The sequence below is a fragment of the Chiloscyllium plagiosum genome, chromosome 30 (assembly GCF_004010195.1).
Source record: "Chiloscyllium plagiosum isolate BGI_BamShark_2017 chromosome 30, ASM401019v2, whole genome shotgun sequence".
Taxonomy (NCBI): Eukaryota; Metazoa; Chordata; class Chondrichthyes; order Orectolobiformes; family Hemiscylliidae; genus Chiloscyllium; species Chiloscyllium plagiosum.
The window spans coordinates 26,614,977-26,640,086 of record NC_057739.1 but is presented as its reverse complement, the minus strand read 5'-3'; the positions used below and the strand labels follow the sequence as shown (position 1 = coordinate 26,640,086).

Here is a 25,110-nt window from a genome sequence, read left to right as displayed (position 1 = left end):
TACGTGTTGAGGGACGCGCTGGAGCTTGGGGCAGCTGCCGCCAAAGCGCGGTGGGGAAAGACCACTGTGTAAAGTCTGCCTGCCTAACGAAGAACAGGGGGCCCATGCAGTCATTTGGGCTCTGCTGACGCCTCAGCAAATTATATGGGCATATGATCAAAAAATGTACAGACCTGTATAAAAATGATAAGTTTTGATCTCTGTATGTACATGTTTACATATGTATGGCATGATCAATTGTACAGACCTTCAAATTATTTTATGAATAAAGTATATTTTTGAAATAAAAAAAAGTTCAGTCATTCGGAGATTACACAAATGCTAACAGCATCCCTGTCTTGCTTTGCCTTCTTGAATTTTGTCCTATCAAACAAATTTACCATGCTCATATTCCTCTTGTTCCTACCATACCGTTTAGTGCAGACACAAAACCATGAAGCATGTTAAAATTGTCATCATGCCTCTGTTCATTCAAGAGGGATAGCTTTCACTTAGGAAGTCCCAGTACAGTAAGTCAAAGGTTGCCTTTGATACCAGTCCAGGCCACATTCAGGACAGACAGAGTCAGGATCCTCTCATCATAAAGGCAGTCCATCATCTATCTTGACTATTTCTGACCTTTCATGGCCTGCTTTCCTCCTGGAAGGAGAGAGAGGCAGGTATTACAGGAGATGGAAATTGATGACACACCAATACTGTTGGAGCAACTGGGGAGATGTGTGAGTAAATGGGCAGTAGGCAAGGTTAGTGGTGTTAGGGCTTGGGATAAATCACAGTGACTGAGGGAAGGTGTTGCAGGCATTAGTGGAAGTGACAGAGCATGGTGGGAGGTGTCCACAGTGGCAGAGAGACACTGAGTTTGAAATATAACAGAGAAGATGGTAGCACTTATACTGTAGGGGAGAAGGACATTGACCTTCTTCCTACAGCACTGGGTATTCTTCCTGACAGGTGAAACTGCTACAACCCACTCAGGAACCTCAAACAAGGGTGGCATGGTCTGGTGACGTGACCTCCACTGCTGGTTGTGGGCAAGAAGGAAGACCCACACTAGCACTATCCCATTCAGCAGCAACTCCAGGATCTTGCCCATTATGCAGGGCAATGACTTTCCCTTTCGGCCATGCTGGGGTAAATGTCTGCAATTGAGCAGGGCAACTTCATGCTGACAGGGTTCGTCTGGGTGTACAGTAGGCTTTTAAAGGTGACGCAGGCACAAGGGATCCCTTTCAATTCTGGGATATTCTCTGAGTGGCAAGTTGCTCCAGGAGGGTTTTGTGGTAAGATGGAGTGAAACCTCAGACACTATAGTGGTATGGTTGGTAATTAATGAGGCGAGAGAAAGTGAGGGCTGCAGATGCTGGAGATCAGAGCTGAAAATGTGTTGCTGGAAAAGCGCAGCAGGTCAGGCAGCATCCAAGGAACAGGAGAATCAATGTTTCGGGCATAAGCCCGTCTTCAGGAATTAATGAGGCATATTGGTAAGATAAGGCGAGTGAACCCATTAGACATTGTGGTAATAAACCTTCCCAAAAACTCAAGACAATTTGTATTTGGCCAAATAAAAAAAATTAAGATTCGGTCCAGGGCTTCCAAAACTGATTGGAATATCTGGACTGATATTACTTCTTCAGTGTACCAATTTTGTCATGGGTCAGACAACACCAGGTTATAATTCAACAGGTTTATTTGGAGGCACTTGCTTTCGGAGTGCTGCTCCTTCATCAGGTGGTTGTGGAGATTAAGATCACGCTCACAAACTTATAGCCAAAGGAGTCCAGTGTCATGGAGATGTGATACAGTAAACAATCTTAGATTAAAACTTTCATCTTTTAGAATGGGATTTGATGGTTTCTGTTCTTTGATATGTAAATCCCAGAACTGATCATGATTATTGGTGTCAGTTTTATTCAAGTTTTTATAGTAAAGGATATTTTGGGGTTTCAATTTAATTCAAGAGCGTTACAACTTATTTCCTTACTATTGTCTTTTCCGTGCTTTATACTCTCTTAAAGATGTTGGTCTATCAAGCTAGATCTTAACAAATACTCGGCTTGCTCTGTATACTCAGCAGAATCAGAACAAAGGTAGAAATTCAGCCTTATTATTGCTCATTTTTATTTAACCTTTAATTGCCTTCCTTTTAATGTATTTTTCCTTTAGTTAACTGTTCACGTATATCAAGGTGAGTTATATTAATGGTTGGGAACATTTTATTTCAGTCAGTCTAGTTCAGACTCGAGCACTACCAAGTACTAAACAAGGTTAAAAACAATGACTGCAGATGCTGGAAATCAGATTCTGGATCAGAGTGGTGCTGGAAAAGCACAGGAGATCAGGCAGCATCTGAGGAGCAGGAAAATCAACGTTTCGGGCAAAAGTCCTTCATCAGGAAAGAGGCAGAGGTACTAAACAAGTACTAAACAAACCTGTCCACAGTGAACCTATGCAATTCTCTCTCATTTCAAATAAATTTCTGAGAGATGAGGAATTACAGCACCAACTTCCTTCTCCTCAACTTCAGGCTACTAAATACCCCACCATTCACATATCAGTGCTGGAAAATGGGAATAGATTAGTTTAGGATATCTGGTTGGCATGGACGAGTTGAACTGAAGCGTCTGTTTCCGTGCTGTACATCTTTATGACTCGATGATGTGGAGGTGCCGGTTTTGGACTGTGGACAAAATTAAAACTCAGACAACACCAGGTTATCATCCAACAGGTTTATTTGGAAGTATTAGTTTTACAGCAGGGAGCTGACGAAGGAGCAGCACTCCGAAAGTTAGTGCATCCAAATAAATCTGTTGGACTATAAGCTGGTGTTGTGTGATTTTAAACTCAATGATTCTCCTGAGCAAAAGGTCAAGAAGCAAGTCTTATAAGCAAAGAATTCCTGCTACAAGGGAGTGAGTCTCTTCGATTGACATATTAGAGCTCCAATCTGACAGGACGCTCCAGCTCTCTGGTCCAGCTCTCACATCAGGTCACTGCACCTTCCTGGAGAAATAACTCTTTCTCAGAGGAGTAAGTGAGCACTAGGCACATAATGGCAATGGCCAATTTGTGACTGGAAGAAAAATCACTGAGTCAGGTTCCCAACTAACAAGGGTCCCCCATTGTTCTAGGAGAAAGTGAGGTCTGCAGATGCTGGAGATCAAAGTTGAAACTTTATTGCTGGAACAGCACAGCAGGTCAGGCAGCATCCAGGGAACAGGAGATTCGACGTTTCGGGCACAGGCCCTTCTTCAGGAATGAGAAGGGCATTCTCATTCCCCCATTGTTCTGACAGGAACTAAGTTGAAAAGATTATATCTCGTATATTTACAGTCATAGAAATATACAGCACAGAAACAGCCCCATCAATCCAACTCGTCCATGCTGACCAGTTTCCCTAATCTAATCTAGTCCCATTTGCCAGCACCCGGCCCATTCATAGACCTATTCAGATTCCTTTTAAATTCTGTTGCAGCTCATTCCATACACCCACCACCCTCTGTATGAAAATGTTGTCCCTTATGTCTCTTTTATATCTTTCCCCTTTCACCCTAAACCTATGCCCTCTAGTTCTGGACTCTCCCACCCCAGGGAAAAGACTTTCTCTATTTATCCTATCCATGCCACTCATGATTTTGTAAACCTCTACAAAGTCACCCCTCAGTTTCTGACACTCCAGGGAAAACAACCCCGCCTATTCATCCTCTCCTTAATGCTCTGATGAGTGAAGAAAAACCACCTTCACTATTCTATCCACCTGTGACTCCACTTTGAGGGAGCTATGAACCTGCACTCCAAGGTCTCTTTGTTCAGCAACACTTCCCAGGACTTTACCATTAAGTGTGTAAGTCCTGCTCTGATTTGCTTTTCCAAAATGCAGCACCATGCATTTCTCTAAATAATGCCAATAAATTTACTCTGTATCTTCTTCATGGTCTTGACAACATTCTGAAAGTAGATGCTCAAAACTGTAGCCTAAATAATGACTTCTACGGATATCTAATAACATTCTTGTTTTTGTACATGACGGCCCTAAAACCTGGAATGCCATGTTTATTTTTGTAAGTTTATAACCTCTCGGCTATTTTAAAAATGTCAAGCACAAATAACTTCAAAAGGCTACCCAATGGATTTGTAAAGTAACAGGAGCATCCTTCAATGTTGCTGGTAGAATTTTATTTTGTGTGTTATATATATTTTTTCATCTAATAGCTGAAAAGAATTTGGTCCAGGTGATTCTTGATAGTTCTACTTACTGATGTTTTTGCTTCTAATGATTATATTTTCTTGGTCAGTTGAGAGCAGTTTGTTCAGATTTTGCATCAATCTGTCCACACCATAGACTACAGCCATTGGACTCTGAACAATCTAAGATCAAAGATCATTAAAAATCAAAAAAGTGTAAGGTTTTGTTTATAAAACAATGTAATATTCAAGTATCTTAAAAACACACTTCCCTGCTTTAATAATTATTTTTCCACCACTATTAGACTAGCTAAAATTCTTAGGTAAGCATGTAAACTGTTAAACTCCTTTTTCAAACCTTGATAATGGACTTCTCTAAATATGTGAGAGTTGTGAATGAGTGGTTCACAGCAGCTCAATTTCCAACCTGCCTCCTCGTTAACAGCTTCGAGCTATCCACTTTTGTCACAACAGACTGAACCACCAGTGACAATTCAATTGATTTGCAGGTCAATACATAGATAAACTGAAATGACACGTCAATAGGCAGTATTTTTAATTGCTGATTATTGATTTTTATAAAAATTAAATTTAACTTCTGGCCCCCAACGAGATTAATGCAGGGACAGCCTAATGAGAAACTAGCTGCTGTTTCTTACTGTGAATAACGTTAAATCACTCCCTTTATTCAGATCTAAACTTTTTTTCAGAATTGTTTCCTACTGACACATTGAAATGTTACCAATACTGATTCTGCCAAACTTTACATTATCTAAAATGAACACTTCCAAAGCAAATGATCATTTTGTTGTGGTTTGAACACTGACCTGTCCTTGTGTGAAAACCAGGTTACTCTTTGAAATATTTTCCATTCCCTAATTCAAATGGTTCAATAAGAAATATGACTGATTACCTCATTAATTTCAGTCCACCTCTCTGCATTGTGCTGATCAAGAACCTCACCGGCTATGTGGATGAAGCTTCGGCTTACATTCTCCAAAGCCTCCTGGGTGTCATTTATATGTGGCTCCACGTTGGCTATGTTTTGTAGCAAGCGTATGACACGTAGCATGTCAGCGGGTTGCAAAGTGACATTTTCTATGCTCAGAACCTGTTGTACTGTCTTCAGTATAGTTTCAGCTTCAGAGATATTGGGTACAAGTTTTGCATTACTCAATGACATGTACTCAATAACCTGCGCAAAGAGAGTTTACATTAATTGAATTCATGTGAGCACCTCATTGTATTCATTTCCCCATTACTTGGGCAATTAATAAGAAGTCACAAGCTAATATCTTTGTGTATAACATTAGGTTAATTTAGTCTTTATTACTATGAACATTATAGATATTATCTAATCAACCTGATCAGAGATGCTACTACACATTTGAAGCAGGTGGAATTTTAACCAGGCTTCCTGGCTCAGAGATAAGAACATTACCACTGTATTACAAGATCATCATGTACAACATTATATGCAAATACATTAGATTTATGACAGGGTCTAGTAGCAGATGGCAAATTGTGGTAGTTTATTAATGCAACTAAAGAAACTGAACATTATGTGGAAATCCTTTCCGACAAAATGACAAGTCCAGTAATTAATAATTGAAACACACCTCTACTGTCAGACAGTTTTTTTTTCTAATTTACTCAATAAAAACAGAAAGATCTGCGGATGCTGGAAATCAGAAACAAAATCAGAAATTGCTGGAAAAGCTCAGCCGGTCTGGTAGCATTTGTGGAGAGAAAATTAGAGTTAACGTTCTGGGTCCAAACTCTGATTTTCTCTCCACAGATATTGCCAGACCTGCAGAGCTTTTCCAGCAATTTCTGTTTTTGTCTTTTTTATTTGTTGATGAGATGTGAGTATCACTGGTGAGGCCAGCATTTACCCTGCCCATCTCTAATTGCCCAGAGGGCTGTTTATAATCATCCATATTGCTCTGGGTCTGGAGTTACATGTAGGTCAGCCCAGGTAAGGATGGCAGATTTCCTTCCCTTAAGGACAGTAGTGAATCAGATGGGCTTTTCAACAATCAACAGTGTTTATCTAGTTGTTGCTTTTTAATCAAGATTTTTCTTGAATTCCACTTTCACCATCTACCATGTTGGGATTTGAACCCGTGTCCCCAGAACACAAACCCAGGTTTCTGGATTATAACCCACTGAGATGTTAAACGAGTTGCTGAAATGATCCCATCAATGTAAGAGTTGTCTCCATTTTGAAATTTTCACATCTTTTGTCGTAGGATGTTTATTTCTAGGTTTTTCATTCATATGAGGCTTCTTTTAATTGAAGGATTAATTTTAGTTGTATAAGTAAATTTTCTGATTCAGTATGTGGATGTACCTACTAGAAAAAGGCAGCATGGTGGCTCAGTAGTTAGCACTGCTGCCTCACAGTCCCAGCTTCAATTCCAGCCTCGGACGATTGTCTGTGTGGAGTTTGCACATTCTCCCCGTGTCTGCGTGGGTTTCCTCCGTGTGCTCCAGTTTCCTCCCATGCTAAATTGCCCATAGTGTTAGGTGCATTCGTCAGAGGGAAATGGGTCTGGGTGGGTTACTCTTCAGAGGGTCGGTGTGGACTTGTTGGGCCGAAGGGGCTGTTTCCACGTACTAGGGAATCTAATCAACAAAAAAAGCTTGACCTACTCCTGGGAAATAAGGCAGAGCAGATGACTGAGGTGTCAGTGGAGGAACCATTTTGGGGCCAGCGACCATAATTCTATTAGTTTTAAAATAATGATGGAAAAGGATAGACCAGATCTAAAAGTTGAAGTTCTAAATTGGAGAAAGGCCAATTTTGACGGTATTAAGCAAGAACTTTCAAAAGTTGACTGGGGGCAGATGTTCACAGGTAAAGGGATGGCTGGAAAAGGGGAAGCCTTCAGAAATGAGATAACGAGAGTCCAGAGAAAGTATATTCCTGTTAGGGTGACAGGAAAGGCTGGTAGGTATAGGGAATGCTGGATGACTAGAGAAATTGAGGGTTTGGTTAAGAAAAAGAAGGAATCGTATGTCAAGTACAGACAGATAGATCGAGTGAATCCTGAGAAAGGTATAAAGGCAGCAGGAGTATACTTAAGAGGGAAACCAGGAGGGCAAAAAGGGGACATAAGATAGCTTTGGCAAGTAGAGTTAAGGAGAATCCAAAGGTTTTTACAAATACATTAAGGACAAAAGGGTAACTAGGGAGAGAATAGAGCACCTCAAAGATCAGCAAGGCAGCCTTTGTGTGAAGCCGCAGGAGATGGAGCAGATACTAAACGAGTATTTTCCATCAGTATTTACTATGAAAAAGGACATGGAAGACATAGAATATAGGGAAATAGATGGTGACATCTTGAGAAATGTCCATATTACAAAGGAGCAAGTGCTGGATGTCTTGAAATGCATAAAAGTGGATAAATCCCCAGGACCTGAGCAGGTGTACCCTCGAACTCTGTAGGAAGTTAGGGAAGTGATTGTTGGCCCCTTGCTGTGATATTGTATCATCAATAGTCACAGGTGAGGTGCTGGAAGACTGGAGGTTGGCTAACGTGGTGCCACAAGGTAAAAACAATGACTGCAGATGCTGGAAACCAGATTCTGGATTAGTGGTGCTGGAAGAGCAAAGCAGTTCAGGATTTCACTGCTCCTTGGATGCTGCCTGAACTGCTGTGCTCTTCCAGCACGAGTCCAGAATAACGTGGTGCCACTGTTTAAGAAAGGTGGTAAGAACAAACCAAGGAACTATAGACTTCAGTGGTGGGCAAATTATTGGAGGGAATCCTGAGGGACAAGATTCACACGTACTTGGAAAGGCAAGGACTAATTAGGGATAGTCAGCATCGTTTTGTGCGTGGGATTGAGTTTTTTGAAGAAGTAACAAAGAGGATTGATGACAGCAGAGTGGTAAATGTGATCTGTATGAACTTGAGGTAAAAACAATGACTGCAGATGCTGGAAACCAGATTCTGGAATAGCTTCCTGTATGAACTTGAGTAAGTCGTTCAACAAGGTTCCCATTGGGAGAATGGTTAGCAAGGTTAGATCTCATGGAGTACAGGGAGAACTAGCCATTTGGATATAGAACTGGCTCAAGGGTAGAAGACAGAGCATGGTGGTGGAGGATTGTTTTTCAAACTGGAGGCCTGTGATCAGTGGAGTGCCACACGGATCGGTACTGGGTCCGCTACTTTTCTTCATTTATATAAATGATTTGGATTTGAGTTTAAGTGGTATAGTTAGTAAGTTTGCTGGTGCCACCAAAATTGGAGGTGTAGTGGACAGCGAAAAAGGTTACCTCAGATTACAACAGGATCTTGATCAGATGGGCCAATGGACTGAGAAGTGGCAGATGGAGTTCAATTCTAAATGCGAGTTGCTGCATTTTGGGAAAGCAAATCTTAGCAGGACTTATACACATAATGGTCAGGTCCTAGGGAGTGATGCTGAACAAAGAGACCTTGGAGTGTAGGTTCATAGCTCCTTGAAAGTGGAGTCGCAGAAAGATAGGATAGTGAAGAAGGTGTTTGGTATGCTTTCCTTTATTGGTCAGAGTATTGAGTACAGGAGTTGGGAGGTCATGTTGCGGCTGTACAGGACATTGGTTAGGCCACTGTTGGAATATTGCATGCATTTCTGGTCTCCTTCCTATCGGAAAGATGTTGTGAAACTTGAAAGGGTTCAGAAATTATTTACAAGGATGTTGCCAGGGTTGGAGGATTTGAGCTATAGGGAGAGGTTGAATAGGCTGGGGCTGTTTTCCCTGGAGCATCCCTGAGGGGTGACCTTATAGAGGTTTACAAAATCATGAGGGGCATAGATGGATAAATAGGCAAAGTCTCTTTCCTGGGGTGGAGGAATTCAGAACTAAAGGGCATAGGTTTAGGGTGAGAGATATAAAAGATATAAAAGTGACCTCAGGGCAATGTTTTCACACAGAGGGTGGTACATATATGGAATGAGCTGCCAGAAGAAGTGGTGGAGACTGGTACAATTGCAACATTTAAGAGGCATTTGGATGGGTATATGAATAGGAAGGGTTTATACTGATATGGGCCAGGTACTGGCAGGTGGGACTAGATTGGGTTGGGATATCTGGTCGGCATGGACAGGTTGGACCGAAGGGTCTGTTTCCATGCTGTACATCTCTATGACTCTATTGCCGGAGGCTTGCATTAAATCAAGATCACACTGTAACAGGGATTGACACCATGAACTGATAGCGTGAATAGGGATGGAAGTTCGAACTATTTTATCAATTATGATCATAGGGTATGCTTTGAAATGTATAAATAAATTGACATTGGAACAAAACTAAATGAGGATGTTGATTATTACATTTAACAACTAATAGAAACCATGAACAATTAAAGACAGGCTCTTTAGTGGGTGAGGATTGCCTGTTCAGGTTGTGATGATGAATGTTCGATCACTGAAATGAAGTGATGAAATCAAAGCATAATGGCAATGTCACAACATAGCAACACCCTGGCCACAGAGGATTAAAGAACTCAGTTGAAGAGACAGATTTCAAGAAGCATTAATTTCAAGAAGATATGGGGAGAGAAAAGATGGAAGGGAGTCAATTGGAAACAAAAGACATCTAAACTGCGATATGACTGCCAAAGAACAGTATATCATAGGATTAGGCCCTTCAGCCCACCAAGACTGTGCCAATAAATGGCACCTTTTTAAACTAAAACTCTTCTGCCTCTGTGCAGCCCACATCCCTCTACTTCCTGTTTATTCACGTATCCATCAAGATGCCTCTTAATGATGATATCATATCTGCTTTTATCTCCTCTGGCAACACATTCCAGGCACTTACCATCCTCGGAGTAAAAAAGCCTGCTTTCTCACATCTCCTTTCAATTTTCCCCTTTTACCTCAAGACTATCTCCCCTAGAAATTCAAATTTCTACCCTGGAAAAAAGATTCCACTGTTCATTCTTTCCACACTTCTGATCATTTTGTCAGCTTCTGTCAGGTTACCCCTCAGCCTCCAACATTCAAGTGAAAACAAACCAAATTTGTCCAATCTCTCCTCATAGCTAATACCCTCCAAACCAGGCAGCATCCTGGGAAACCTTTTCGCCACCCTCTCCAAAGCCTCCACATCCTTCTGGTAGCGTGGCGACCAGAACTGTTGCTTAATAAATTATCTTAATACAGTGACAAGTGTTCGCTTGCCTGAAATTTATCATCTCGTCTTAAAATCTCATCCATCAGTTTCTGTAAAGTTGATGTTAAAAATGATCCCCTTGGTTACAGATTTTAACAAGGCTGAAGCATACCAGAAGGTTATCCAAGAGAACCAGAAGGAATGATTTGAATATTGAAAAGCAATGCAAACACAGCTCATCCCTTCTCTCAAACTGTATGTTCTGCTGTGCATGGAGTGTGCTATTTTCATTACCTCATGACTTTAGGTGAAAAAATATAATTTAAAAGCTGTGTTCTTTGCTTTACACATAAACAATGTCAGAAGATTATAGTCCAACAGGTTTACTTGAAACCACAAGCTTTCGGAGCGCTGCTCCTACATCAGGTGAAGTTGGGGAAGCACACAGAACCAGAACACAGAGGAACCTTGATTATTCAGCATCCTATTATCTGAATTTCAGATTATCCGGACAAGATCACAAGGTCCCAATGCTTGGCTAAACTGTGTTATCTGGCATTCGATTATCTGAACAAAATACTCCCCGCCCGTGTTGTTCGGATAATTGAGTTTCCTCTGTATGTAGGTGGAGAGATAATGCCAAGATGATTCCAGGTCATTAGGAGTGCCAACAGATAACTACAAATAGTGTGAGTGGAGTGTCAATTGGTTGAATAACAAGTCTTTGTAAGTGATCAAAAGTGTCAAAAGATGTGAGTTAAGGGTCAACAGCTGAAAAAAACTGAAGGGATGTCTTACGAACTGATTAATTAAGGCAGAGAGATAATTACATATAATCAAAAATAAGATGGTGCTAGAGACAAACAAAATGACCAGAATAACATGAGTTCACATGCACACACAAGAAAATCTGATGTTAGAATACAACTCTGTTGCATTCTAGTGTCCTTTACTCCACCATCAGCTTTGTATGTGGAGCTGTAAGTAGTGTTGGAACACAGTCACGAACTGTGTTTGAAATATATTATATGTGTTTGAAATATATTATATAATGATACCACATTTTACGCTGAATAAAGACATACTCGTTTTGCAATTTGGTGAAGCAATTATCCAGAGATGACAAGGATCTTATATCAGACTGTCCTTGCAATCAATATTTTAAAAATTACCATTGTATCGTGAGAAAATGCTTCCGATTTAGTCTTGAATAAGCTCCTTGAATCTGACTGAAATTCGTTTAACTTCAAATATGTATCTACAATACAAAGACACATTATTCCAATATTAATCATTTAAATCAGAAGAATAATTTTTTCTAATGCCCCAAATTAAATATAATCTTTAAATAACACAAGATGTAACATCCTCCTATTCAAAGCTCAGAAATAAATAAGTTTATAATGTACTCAAGTTTGTTTATGTAATCTTATTTGTACAGATCTGTTGAAAATAATGTTAAATTTCACAATGGTGCAATAGAGCAATTTGACTGAATAATGCACTAATTTTTTCAATTTAGAGATTAAGATTTCATTTAATGACAGTTTTTAAAGTAATAAACATATGCTAACACCAGATTGACATGACTTATGGTTTTTCTCAGTAGAAGTACAAATTATTTTAATTTTATGAATTATTAAAGCTTTTGTCAATTTTAGACAGGATGCACTGAGTAATAATTTGGGTCAGTGGTGCATTTATATTCTGAAAATGCATCACCTTGTTTAAAATTTTCACAGGTTAAGAACCCACAATAGAACTTTACCAATAATGGAAGTCATATTCCCTTCCTAAAATAAATCTCCATGGGCATTATTTTCCCTCCCTTCCACCAATAAAAACCGGCAACTATAGCAGGATCCATACAGTGATAATTTGCTGCAGAAAGTAACTTGGATGAAAGTCCTACCTCAAAGACCTACCGGCCACTTATAGGACCAGCAGCGCTATTGGGAGGCATGGTGGCTACTGTTGGGATTGCAAGCAATCCTGCTGCCCCAGTGCTGGAGCCCACAGGATCACCAGTGTTATGAGGATGAAAGGGGAGCACCGCAGAGGAGTTGGCCAAGAAAGTGTGGATGTCAGACCACATGTGGATAGTGCACTGATAGGGTTGGGGTTGGAAGGGGGGCTGCAGGGAAGCAGACTAGAGGCTGATTAGCTACCCAACTTGGAAAAGGGCCCAGTGACAGACGCAAGCCTTCCCCTACAACTTCTCCTGCCCAAGTTCATGCAGGATAACGTGCCAGGCTTTCCTTCACAATTCTCAACATTACTAAACTCTCTTAAAATTGAGGACAGGTGAAAAATGACGCTTTAGATGGCAATAGCACTGCAATTAGGTGAGGGTTGCTAAGCCTCACCATAAAATTTCAAATGTTCAATGAAAAGTGCAGCAACCCATGTCAGGAACAGTGGCAGGCAATCCTAAAAATGAGGTGTCAACCTGGTGAAGCTTACTCACATACAAAACTGTGGTTTGCAATATGTAGAGATAGGTGATCCCACAATCAAGGGATCAGACCTAAGTTCTGCAGTTCTGCCACATGCAATTTTGCCTGGTGCTGAACATCAAACAACTAATAGAAGATGGAGGATCCACAAGTATACACATCCTTAATGATGGGGGAACCCAGCACATCAATGCACAAAATAAGACTGAAGCATTTGCAAATACATTTTGCTATATGTGCCAGGTAGATGATCCATCTCAGTTTCTTCCTGTGGTCCCCACCACCATAGTTGCCAGACATTTGATTCACTGCATGTGATATCAACAAACAGGTGAAGCCATTGGATGCAGCAATGGCTGTGGGCCATGACAACATTCTAGTAACAGTACTGAGGATTTGTGCTCCAGAGCTAGCCACACCCCTGTCTCTGACCCTTCAGATTTTGAGGCATGCCATATCCAAATGCAGCAAGGCCTTGACAATATCCAAGCTTAAGCTGAAAATGCCAGGCAATGACCATCACCTATAAGAGAAAATTTAACATTGCCCCTTGACATTCAATACAATTAACATTGTTGAATGCCACTAACAACATCCTGGGGGTTACCATTAACCAGAACTGAACTGAACTGGCCAAATAAATACAGTGGCTTCAAGCGTAGCTCAGAGGCTCGGAATACTGCAGCATGTAACACACAAATTCTGACTTCCCAAAACATGTCTGCCATCTACAAGGCACAAATCAGAAATGTGAAGGAATTCTCCCCACTTGCCTGGATCCAATGCATTCAAGAAGTTTGACATCATCCAGGACAAAGCAGCCTGCTTGATTGGCACACAACCACAAACATCCACTCCCTCCACCTCTGGTGCTTAGTAGCAGCAGTGTGTACTATCTACATGATGCTCTGCAGATATTTACTCAAGATCCTTAGGCAGCACATTCCAAACCAATGACCATTGCCATCTAGAAGGACAAGGGCAGCAGGTACCCCTCCAAAGCAATCACCATCTAGGCTTGGAAATGTATTACAGTTCCTTTACTGTAACAGGGTAACAATCCTGGAATTCCCTCTCTAACTAAATTATGGGTTTACCGATATACATGGACTGCAGCAGTCCAAGAAGACAGCAGCTCACCACCAACTTCTTAAGGGCAAATAGGGACAGGCAATAAATGCTGGCTCAGCCAGAGTTGCCCACATCCCACAAACTGAATAAAAAGGGGAAACTGCCCAGGTATGTCCTGTTCATAAAAGGCAGGATGAATTCAACCTGCTCAACTACCGCCCCATCAATCTACACTCAATGATCAGCAAAATGTTGGAAGGATTGCATTACTGTCAGTCCAAATAAAGGAATAATCTGCTCATAGATGCGCCGTTTGTGTACTGCTGCTCAGCCTCTTAGCACATTACAACTTTGGCTGGAAAATGGGTGAAATGGCTGAAGTCCAGATGCAAGGAGAAAGTGATTGCCCTTGCCATCAGAGCAGCTCCTAAATGAATACAACATTAAGGAGTCCTAATAAAACAGGAATCTATGGGAAAAACACTCCACTGGTTGAAGTCATACATAGCATGATGGAAAGTGGCTGTGGTTGTTGGAGACAAACATCATTGCAGGTTTCTTTGTAAACTCACAGTACGTGGGCTTCACTGGCTGGGCCAGCTGTTATTGCACATATATTTTACCACACACCTGAATTGTGCCTTGTAGATGATGGTCAGGCTTTGGGAGTCAGGAGGTCAGTTACTTGCTGCAGAATCCCTAGGCTCTGACTGGCTCTTGTAGCCACTGTACTTAAATGGTTCGTTCAGATCAGTTTCTGGTCAATAATAAGATGTTGATAGTTGGGTTTCAGTTTTGGTAACACTATCGAAAAGTGAGGAATGATGGATGGTGTTTCTTTGTTAGAGACGGTTACTGTCTGAAATTTATGTGGCATGAGCATTAGTTTCCAGTTATCAGCCCAATGGTAACCTGCAGCATGTTGACTGTGTGGGATTCAGTGATGTTGATACCATTGAATGTCAGGAGGTGATGGTTAGATTCTCCCTTGGTGGTCATGAACATTGCCTGGCATTCATGTAGCACAAATGTTTCCACAAATTCTTGTCTATCATCTATAAGACTCAATTCTGGAGTGTGATAGAATACTGTCCACATGTCTGAATGGATGTAGCAGAGCTCAGAAGCTCTGTTCCTCTTGGTGGATTTGGAGGATCGGGATATGGCTATGGGATTTGAAGGCAGATGTGATCAACTGATTGAGGGTTGGGGTTGGTAATCTCAGGATGCAGAGGGTAGTGTTAGTGGTGTGCAATGCACGCGGATTGGTCAGATCAGAAGTATTTGGAGGAACAATGTCAACAATTTTACCAAATGTCTTTACTGACCTCTAATCCCATTCATTGAGTATTGTCACATTTTTTTTAAAAATGGAAATTACAACACTCTTTGATGAGCCATAAACTGAGCAGAATTCTAAACTGATTCAAAATCACACTGACAACAGGTTCTAGTGAATCAGAAACATCAGAATAACAAAATATTTGTGATTTACTATTAATATGCAATTCAACAATGCACTCAATTTTATTGCTTGGTGTACTAAAGTTTTGAAGAAATGTTTATGTTCAAGATTTTCAAGTCTGTACCAATAACCAACCTTTTGTTAACTGACAGAAGAAGGGCAGTAGATTCTCACAACCAAATTGGCTTTTAAATCCAGAGGCAGCATCAAACGTCTGACATTTGCCTGAAGAAATTTTCAGACCTATAATAAAACAACAAAACAGAGCTGTTGACTTGAACTTAGGAGGGTTCTGAAGGAGAGTCTAATTGAACTTGAAACATGATTTTTTTTTCCTTTTTCCACTGATACTGCCACACAATTTGAGTTTCTCATCACTTTCTGTTTTTATTCCAGATCTCCAGCATTTGCAGAATTTGCTTTTGTTAAATTTAGAAAAGCAATGAAATTATTGATTATGTAACAGAAGATAGTCTCCAAAATGATTAAGTGCATCCCAAAGAGATTTAATGTTTTCACAACTTCTCTCCAAATTAATCTTTTCACAAGCTTATGAGCTATATTTCAGGTCTAAATAAAATGCACTTCAGCGAACCATTACATATTTGACAGTTAACTGTCAGTCACTTAAAACCTGAATATGGCTCAATAGGTGCTGATTACTATTGAAGCTAACCGGTGCAAGTCATCTCAGATCTATTTAAGAAACGGACTGTTGGAAGTACATGATCAGTGAGCTTTGTGCACAAGCAGATAGGAGACAGCACATTATTCATTAGAGACAGTCAGAGTGAGTAAGCATATATCTGAGAATTTGGAGCACTTTGGGAATTCGGTGCAGAGGGGAAGTTGTGCTATTTGCTTTCTGCATTTTTTTTGGTTTATGGTTTGTAAGGACTATATTCTTTAGTAATGAAGATCAGGGAATGAAAGGCTTGGAAGAAATGATATTGTTTGATATTAAGCATCTTCAAAAAAGTTTAAAGGGGTAAGTCATGGCAAGAGAACTCAATATCATTGGAGGGCCCTAAAGGCCATAGGACCTCAAAAGGTAGTGACCTCAGGATGATGGCCAGTAACACATACTAGTACAGTATAAAGAGTAGGATATAATCAGATGGATATGTGGCTGAAGGGATGGTGTGAGGCAGAAGTTTCCAATTCCCGTAGCATTGGAATCGATTTTGGGGGAGGTGGGACTACTGTAAACTGGACTGGGTACATCAGGACAGGAAAAGGACTGATTGCCTGGTGGGGGGATAATTGTTTGAAGGGTTGGGAAACCTTTAATCTGTTTTAAACTAAAATTGCAAGGGCTTGGGAACTTATGCAAGGAATCAGAGGAAGGGAAATCTGGGACAAAAGCAAAAGACAGAATGGGGAATAAGTGATAGACTGAGAAATCAAGGGAATTATAGACCCTTAGCTGACAATAGTTGGGTGGGAAAATGCTAGAGCCCATTATAAAAGATTTAATAGCTGAACATTTGAAAATTATTGGCTGGATCAGAAAGAATCAGCATGAATTTAAGGAAAGGAAATCATTCTTGATAAATCTGAAATTCTTTAAGGGTATAACTAGTAGAGTTGATGTGAATGGAGCTGCCAGTGGATTTGCTTTATTTTCACTTTTAGACAGCTTTTGACAAAGTTCCATATAAGAGATTAGCATGTAAAATCAATGCTTATGGAAGACTATTGGGATTCACTACCAGAGAACACAGTTGATACCAAACATTGTATGATTTCAAGATGGAGTTTGATATAGCACTTGGGGTCAAAGAGTTAAACAATGTTGGGGGAGGGGTGGGGAAGCAGGAACAGGCAATTGAGTTGGATGATCAGCAATGATCACAACCAATGGCATAGCAGCTCTGAAGGGCTGAATGGCCTATTTTTGTTCCTTTTTTTTCTAAATGTTTCTTTAAAAATTCATGAATACCTTTCAATTTAGCAAATGAAATTTAGGCAGAAATAAACAAAAGCCATATGCAAAACAATGATAACACTTTCAGAACACTACAACCTCAAACATTAAGTACTAACATCCTAAACATAACTTTAGAAAAATATCAGCACTCCATTCTGCTTATGTGTACAATCCTTCCAGTGACACCATGAGTATCCAATTATGAAAAATTCAAAGAGACTCATGTTTAAGTGTAAATCTAATTAACGGTACTTTGCATTTTTTTTGGAAGGCATCATTTTTGACTTCAGTGGAAATGTAAACAGGTTAATGCCAATCATTAAATAACAATGGTCAGCTCCAGACTAAAACATACATGATCAAGTTGCAAGTTGAGATTAGAAATGCATACATTAATGGTTAAATAATGTACCTCATATGATACCTTTGCATTCATTTTAAATCAATTTTATTTGAGGAAATGTTTGGCACCAAGCTTAAAGCAATTAAGTTCAAATGTAATGTTTTTAATAAGGTTGAATATTTTGGAAAAAGATAATTAACAAGCTTTGAAATTTGAACATTTACTGTTGTTTCTGCAATAGAATCTTGGCAAGTGATAAATTTATGTCACTTATGTTTTCTTACCTGTGCAATTCAACTGCAGTTCCACAACTTGAACATTGGGTTCAATTTCTAAACTGGTCAAGTTCCACTGGTAAAAGAGATTTTGCTGAGGGAATGAGCACATACTGACTGCTGAAATCTGGTTTGCATCCAACGCATGAGTCCAAATGTTCAAAAATGTGATGTTGCCACTAAAGGCCTCATTTTGTTTGAATGTACCTCCTAGCGAGTCTTGATCTTGACCAATAATAAATGTCCCATTTCCACCAATAATTTGTGAACTGTAGCAGTTATCTCCTGAACTTACTTTTATCCCGTCTGCATAAATAAACCAAGCACCATTTTCCTTTTGCCATGTTACACAAATATGATGCCACAGTCCGTCACTTTTTAGCACCGATTTGTAGGGTGTGTGATGTCCATGAACTATCAGAGCTAACTGGATGAATCCAGCATCGTCAATACGACCTCGGAGCTGGAATTCATTGATGAACACTGGAATGGCATAAGAAAATACTGTGGCAATGTCAGAAGACTGGTTGTCCCATTGAACACGTGCACAGATTGTAACAGCTGACAAAGGAGGCAGCACATTGAGAATTTTGGCATGTTTAGTATCTGTTTTGTTCAGGAATACCAGGATCTCGAATTTGTCAACACCTGAAGTAAACGTTCAAATAAAATCTGTTAGAATTTGCCAAGTAAATAGTGGAAACAATAAACTTCAGATATGCTGGGTTTATCACCAACAGTTCATTAGCTTGATGGTAAGGAGCAGAATCCTTGCATTAAACAGAAAATACAGAGGGCAAATTTCAGCTACATAGTGCCGGTGGGTTGTGTCACTTCAAGTTAGCATTGATTCAAAGCTTTCTTGTGCACAAAGAGTGTCCCACTCAGCCCATTTCCTTCAGGATCATGGTATAGGCCAGTCAGGACCAACTGGCAGCATGGGCCACACAGGAAACTCTATGTATTGCCATGACAAAAGTAACTTCAGCTCCACACCTGCTATCATCTCCCTATACAAGAATCCTATATTGTCAGTTTCAATACATGTTTGTTATATTAATTGGAACTGCATTTGGTGATGCCTACCGTCAATTAATTTTTAAAAATCGTGTAATGATACTGACAATACAGAAGAAGTTTTTCCCAGCCGGTGATTCCTTAGTCACTGAATACTTGACAGCATTGAAAAGCAGTCTTGTCAAACATCACGGAGGAGACTGTGTCAACTTTTGCACTAGTTGGTTGATCTGAGAATCTCACAGTCCTGAAGGAGTCATTCAGCCCACTGTGCTGTGTGATCTCTTTGAGTTATAGCCTAAATCCCATTCTATTGCTCTTCCCCATTTATTGAAACTTTTCCAGTTTAAAATTTATATCCAATCCTGATTTGAAAGTTACAGCTTCCAATCGTTTTTTTAAATTATTCATTCCTAGCATGTGAACATCACTGGCAAGGATTTATTGCCCATCCTTAACTGCCTATGCGGACAGTGCTTTCCAGATCATAACTTGCACTGAAAAAAAAATGCATTCTTACCTCACCCTGATTCTTTTTTACAATTATCTTAAATTTGTGTCCTTTGGTTCTTGCCCTTCTGTCAGAGGAAACAGTTTTTCTTTCTGCACTCTATCAAAGCAATTGTGAATGCTGACTTGTCCTGATCTAAAAATAATCCTAGTTTTTCTCTGCACTCCATATATTTGGTAAATCTTCTCTGTAGCCCCCTACAAGGTCTTCAGATCCTTCTAAAACTGGGATGTCAAGAATTAGGTACAATAATCAAGCTGAACACAGCTAGGTGATTTATTAAAGATTTACTATCATGTTCTTGCTTTAAACTTGAATCTTAACCTTGTAATTTGGGCTAAAATGCACTCACTATTACAGCCAGGGAATTGTAAGCAGTTGGAAGAGAGGAAATCGAGGGAGAAAAGACAAAAAAAATGGAAATTTGGTAGAATTACAGAGGCGAGGGTGTTTATATGGGGCTGCTACGTCAGTTGCCACCTTGGAAGTAAAGAGCACAAATTCCTATGTTATAATGGAAACTATTTATGTCACATACCAATTGTGTCCGCTTGTCAAGAAAGGCCTACATGAATCTCCAGTGGGAAGGTATAATTATGTGAAAAGAATATAAATAAGGTTTCATGTGGACAGAGGTATTTACAAAAACTTGATAGATGTGTAGATGCAAGATTCTGAAAATGTTAAAATAGATACACACATGAAATACGTGGCTCATCTTACTTATAGTGCCTATTTTCAATAGTCATAATTTAAATTTTGTAACATTGATAACATTAAGAGACAATATCTGGCGTGTAACAATAAAGCCTGGATCTATAGCAACTTTGTTACTGCCAGCATAACATTCTACCTGCTATTTTTCCCATTTTGCAACAAATGTAAAGGTAGACCTCATTCTCAACTAACTATGAACATCAGCCATGCTGTATGCTTATTTTTCTTCTAATAAACAATCATTACATATATTTATTATGATTACAAATGATTTTAGAACTTACTGTTCTTTCTCACAGTTAGATCTTCCCCTCCTGATACCTCACTCAGTTTTCCATTTATCCATAGTTGCTGATTAGCCCCTTGGGTAGCTAACAGGTCCAATATAGCATTCTTGTCTTCAACTTTACTAAGGACAGGCAGACTACCAAAACGTAGCTCACAATATCTGGATGCATGTTCCCATTTCAATGGTGTATTTATATATTCATAAACGTAGTGTGATGTTGGAAAGATTGATGAATTACTGGAAGCTGGTAAAGTGAAAAGCAAATGGAGTTAATAGCTAAGCATGTACAATTTCAGTAATTTGTCACTATATAATGGTGAACATGTATCAAATACATTAGCACCTCCAGCACCCACACTCAAATTCTTTGTCTTCCTGAATACTTGCCAAATGTTTTACAGGACAAAATGGGAAAGACCTCCACTGTGGAAATTCTGCTTGTAATTTATATTTCACCTCCTTATCTCACTGAATAAAACCAAAAATCATTATGGTTTGTTTACTATTTATACTACACTTCATACGTATCGAGATTGTTTCACATTGAATATATAAGTTTTGGATACGTTATTATTTACAAATTACTTTCCTACATGGAAAGATCCCCTCAATTGATGGTGAATAATGAAGATTTAATCTGTATTTGTAAAACAAAACTTTTTGATGTGCATAAACTTTTGGACACAAAAGACTTGTCAATGGTGGGCACACTTCCCTGATTAAAAACTAAAAAATTCCAAGAATAATACTATTGTACATTCAATCACTCTCACACAATTCACATCATTTTCATTTGATGTATTAAACATTTAAACAGAAAAACATAATCACAGCTTGGTCAACAAACTGCTTTGCAATTATGAGGATGATGGAAATTTATGACATGGCCTCAGAAAGGTTTTTTTTAAAACACAGTAAACAACAAATTTTGTAGCATTTTAATTTTATCACTCTCTCATGGACTGTTACTCACTGCCTCTCCATGATACAACCATATTTTAATGTGAATCTACACACACAGATTTATAACTTGCATTGGTTCATAATTTCATCTTGTTAAAAAAATGAGGAAGACGGCAAGCAACCTCGTCAAGAGATGAGAATGATACAATCAGGAGCATTAAAGCATCCTGCAATACTGCAATATTCCCAAACAAAAAAGAAAAAAAAAGCTTTTCTAAAATCAGTATTATGGCTGCTGTATGTGTAAACACAATGGCATGTTAGCCTACTTAGAAAGAGGACAGATACATTTGTGGCTTTGCAAATATGGAGAAAGAGAGGATTGCAGATGCTCGAGATCAGAATTGAGGCTCATTCCTGATGAAGAGCTTATGCCCGAAACGTCAATTCTCTGGCTCCTCGGATGCTGCCTGACTGGCTGTGCTATTCCAGTACCATTTTGCAAATATGAATGTTTCAGATTAATTTCTCCTTATATCTCATATACATGCATATGTTACAACAGGCATTTTAAAATCCAATCCAAAATATTTGTAAATAATGTCTAGTTATATTGTGCAGTATATAGGTCCTGTTAACAAATGTATACATATTCCTTCAGTTGGCAGAAAATGTCCCTTTCTCTTTATCCTTTAATCAATAAGCAGTAGCATTTTCTGCCCCAATTTTTGTCTGTGTTTGAGCAATAAGCCCTAATGAGTCCCAGTGAAACTGAATGAGAGGAGTTACTAATAATAATAATAGTAATGTGAAGAATTTGAGCCAAAAACATAATTATAATTGCAAAATCCCTTGGAAATTGACTGTTGCCCTATTTAACAGTTGAGTATACTTCAAATGTTTCCCCATAATCCTCCAATTACCTTACCAGAATTTTAACACTCACATCCAATCTTGAGGAAAAGCATTACTCATCTAATTATGTTAAAATGTAAAATAATTTTTAGGAGGCTACCCAACACTTAGTCTAACTTTAAGCAGCATCTTGACAAATCTTTCACAAATTCACATTTGATGCACACGTACATCTTTTAGTTATTATAATTGCATTACATCTTGAGAGAAATTCTATTTGCTTACATTATGAATTAGATATTTAGCTCTTACCCTGTGCATGAGTTTCATCCAAATTACAGACCTGTAAAATTAAAGTACACAGTAAAAAGAAACGTAGGCTGCCTTGTGAAAGGTCCACTACTTTAAGGCGATTGAATTACAACTTATTCACGATTTTTCAAACCAATATTTTAGAAAACTGCATTCCATTCGTAAAAAACAAATCCACTCCTTGATATCAATTTTCTTGAAAACGAAAACGATTATTTGGAAATTAACTTACCAGAAGGGCGCAGAACCAAACTGCAAATCTTGTAATTGTTCCACACATTGTTCTTCAGGTGAAAGTCTCCTCTGTTACAATAAACTAGTCACATAAGAAAGAAATTGCATACAAAAAAATGAGGAATTCCATGTACGGTGGCCTGTTCCGTGATACTTACACTGGCTCTTAATTAGCTTGGGATGTTTTCACTAGTGGTCGAACTCAAGGAGGATTTATGCTCCTTTAAGAATAAATCTAGTAAATTTATTCTACTACAAATTTATTAACATATCTTTAGAATAAAGTTGTCAATATATATGATGATAATCTGTTTGTGGTTCATGAGGAATTTTAAAATTAACAAAGTAATAGAACTGGTAATGACGAATTAAATTTGAAAGCACAGAGACAAAGTTGTCTTGGGAATTCGGATACAAGGAACAACTATCCCCGCCATGTGGAACGGGACAGCCTCGGGCTGGGGGCTTCGGGCCAGGTTTGGTGGAATGCGTTCAGTTTTGAAGACGCTTCACTGTCGGGTGGGAGCTAACCGCTTCATTTAGGTAGCTACCTGCCAACACTACTCTCACCGCCCAACACCATAGATCACTCTTCAATGATCGGATACCGCGGTTCGACACTTAAATCGAAAGGCTTATTGTAACAGAAATACCGTTTTATGAAAACAAAATCCTCCTCTTCAAACCCTTATTCCAAATATAATCATCTTCTTTAACTGATGTCAGGCTTTCTCGATCCTTTCTTGTTTTAACATAAATTTGACTGGAGTTTTCCTGTGTTTCAGAGCTGCTCTTTCCTCTAGGTCTGTCTGCCGGATAGAAAACTCTGCAACTTTTCTTATGCTAATGAGTTTTTTTTAAACAGCCCACAAGGCGACACAGTTATTTTCTGTACCGAAAAACACCAATGCTAGCTAATTTACGAATTAGCTTCATTTTTCCTTTTGTATAATTTTTAAATAATAACAGCAGAATCAACTTACCCGAGTTTACATGTTTGAGAAGGTTTTGTTTTGTTCTGATGGATAAAACATTTTGGGAAGATATTCCTTATGAAAGATGCAATGTGTGAAGGGGCTGCAATTCGCCACTTTTATTATAAACTGATCTTGGACATTTCTTAAATTTGAAACAAGAACAAGAAAAAAAATCCAGAGGGTTTTTTAAAAAAAATCCTTTAACTAAGCTGTGTTTGGCAACGTCTTTTTATTGCGAAATAAGAAATTGTCCCATGTTTTCAGAACGAAAGCAGACTGAGGTAACTGGTAGCAACAAGGGGGCCTAGAAACGGATCTTATTGGTCTATAAAATACAAGGGCCATATTAAAACAATTAGCATGTTTGGTGATAAATCCTGCATTTATTTTTCATATTCTCTCATGATTTTAGCTCTTCGAAAACACCATATTTTAAAAAGAAAGGGAAAAGGAAATGGAATTTTTGAAAAGCTGAAGGAAGAATAAAAAGGAAGCAGGTACTAAAATAATAAAACATGAGTAACGTTACTTAAACAAAACCTTAGGTTACTGAGGAATTAGGGTGCATGTATGGAGCAAATGAGTGATGAGTGTGTTGCATAGATTCGCCAGTATGATTCAGGGATGAAACATCATAGTTATGTAGTGATTCTCCAGCTCCTAGGACTGTTTCCACTGACTGAAGTAAGGATAAAGAAAGATTTGTGAAGGGCCTTTGAAACCATAAAGAGATTTGACAGGCTGAATTAGTATTGTTGCGATCATGACCCTTTTAGTTACATGTTCTGGCTGGGGCTCTGGACATTGATGTTAGAAACTCCAACTATCTTTCCACCATATGCTGACCAGGAATTTATTCTGTTCACAGTGCCTGCCCTTGACAGGGTTGGTAGGAACAGTTTATTTTGTTTATTGGTGGTCAATGACAAAGGGTCACAAATGTAAGACTGTCACTAAGAAAATGAGAGGAGAGGTTGTGGAAAATGTCCGTGGTACATGGAATGCCTTTCCCACAGATAATCATAGCATCAAAATGGTCACAAGACAGATGGCGGTCATTCAGTCCATAATATAAGGGCTTGAAGAGTTACGTCAATTTACAGCATCTTTTTAAGTGAAGTATGGTTAGGATTTGAAACAGTGTGAAATACAAGACAGAGTGAGAAAGTAGAGAACTGGGATCCAATTAGGATTGTTCTAGCAAATATCCAATGGAAACCTAATGACAGAAGTATGTTTCTTCAATGTAAATGTTTATGAATTGGTGCCAAGTCATCTCATTACTCTGGCTGTATAATTTCAGGACCAGATTTTGAGCCTGAAATAAAATGGAGTGAGTTTCTCTGGTGGAGGAAATCTCATGCAGTTTTGGTTTGACAGAACATGGGGACTATCCATTATAGTCTGAAGCTTGTGTCTAAATGCAATACCAGGCCAACTTCCGTACCAAACCTGCACTTC

The 25,110-nt window shown here is 39.0% G+C and overlaps 1 protein-coding gene across 6 annotated transcripts in view; it reads right to left on the bottom strand.

Moving 5' to 3' along the window:
• The window catches only part of adgrd2 (adhesion G protein-coupled receptor D2), a 149,443-nt gene extending 125,547 nt beyond the window's left edge, over window positions 1-23,896 (bottom strand). The window contains exons 1-10 of one of the 6 annotated variants that reach the window (XM_043720157.1): window positions 23,656-23,896; window positions 23,326-23,481; window positions 22,671-22,754; window positions 22,439-22,469; window positions 20,364-20,612; window positions 17,844-18,482; window positions 15,422-15,529; window positions 11,467-11,552; window positions 5,096-5,377; window positions 4,254-4,365 (exon numbers count right to left, since the gene is read on the bottom strand). In XM_043720157.1, the coding sequence (XP_043576092.1) occupies window positions 4,254-4,365; window positions 5,096-5,377; window positions 11,467-11,552; window positions 15,422-15,529; window positions 17,844-18,482; window positions 20,364-20,612; window positions 22,439-22,469; window positions 22,671-22,718 (1,555 nt within the window). In that variant the 5' untranslated portion in view covers window positions 22,719-22,754; window positions 23,326-23,481; window positions 23,656-23,896. Of the gene's footprint in view, window positions 1-4,253; window positions 4,366-5,095; window positions 5,378-11,466; window positions 11,553-15,421; window positions 15,530-17,843; window positions 18,483-20,363; window positions 20,613-22,438; window positions 22,470-22,670; window positions 23,290-23,325; window positions 23,626-23,655 lie in introns of those variants that run through there. The other 5 variants (XM_043720160.1, XM_043720162.1, XM_043720156.1 and 2 more) reach the window with 5 other exon arrangements.
• Window positions 23,897-25,110: the final 1,214 nt, after the last annotated feature.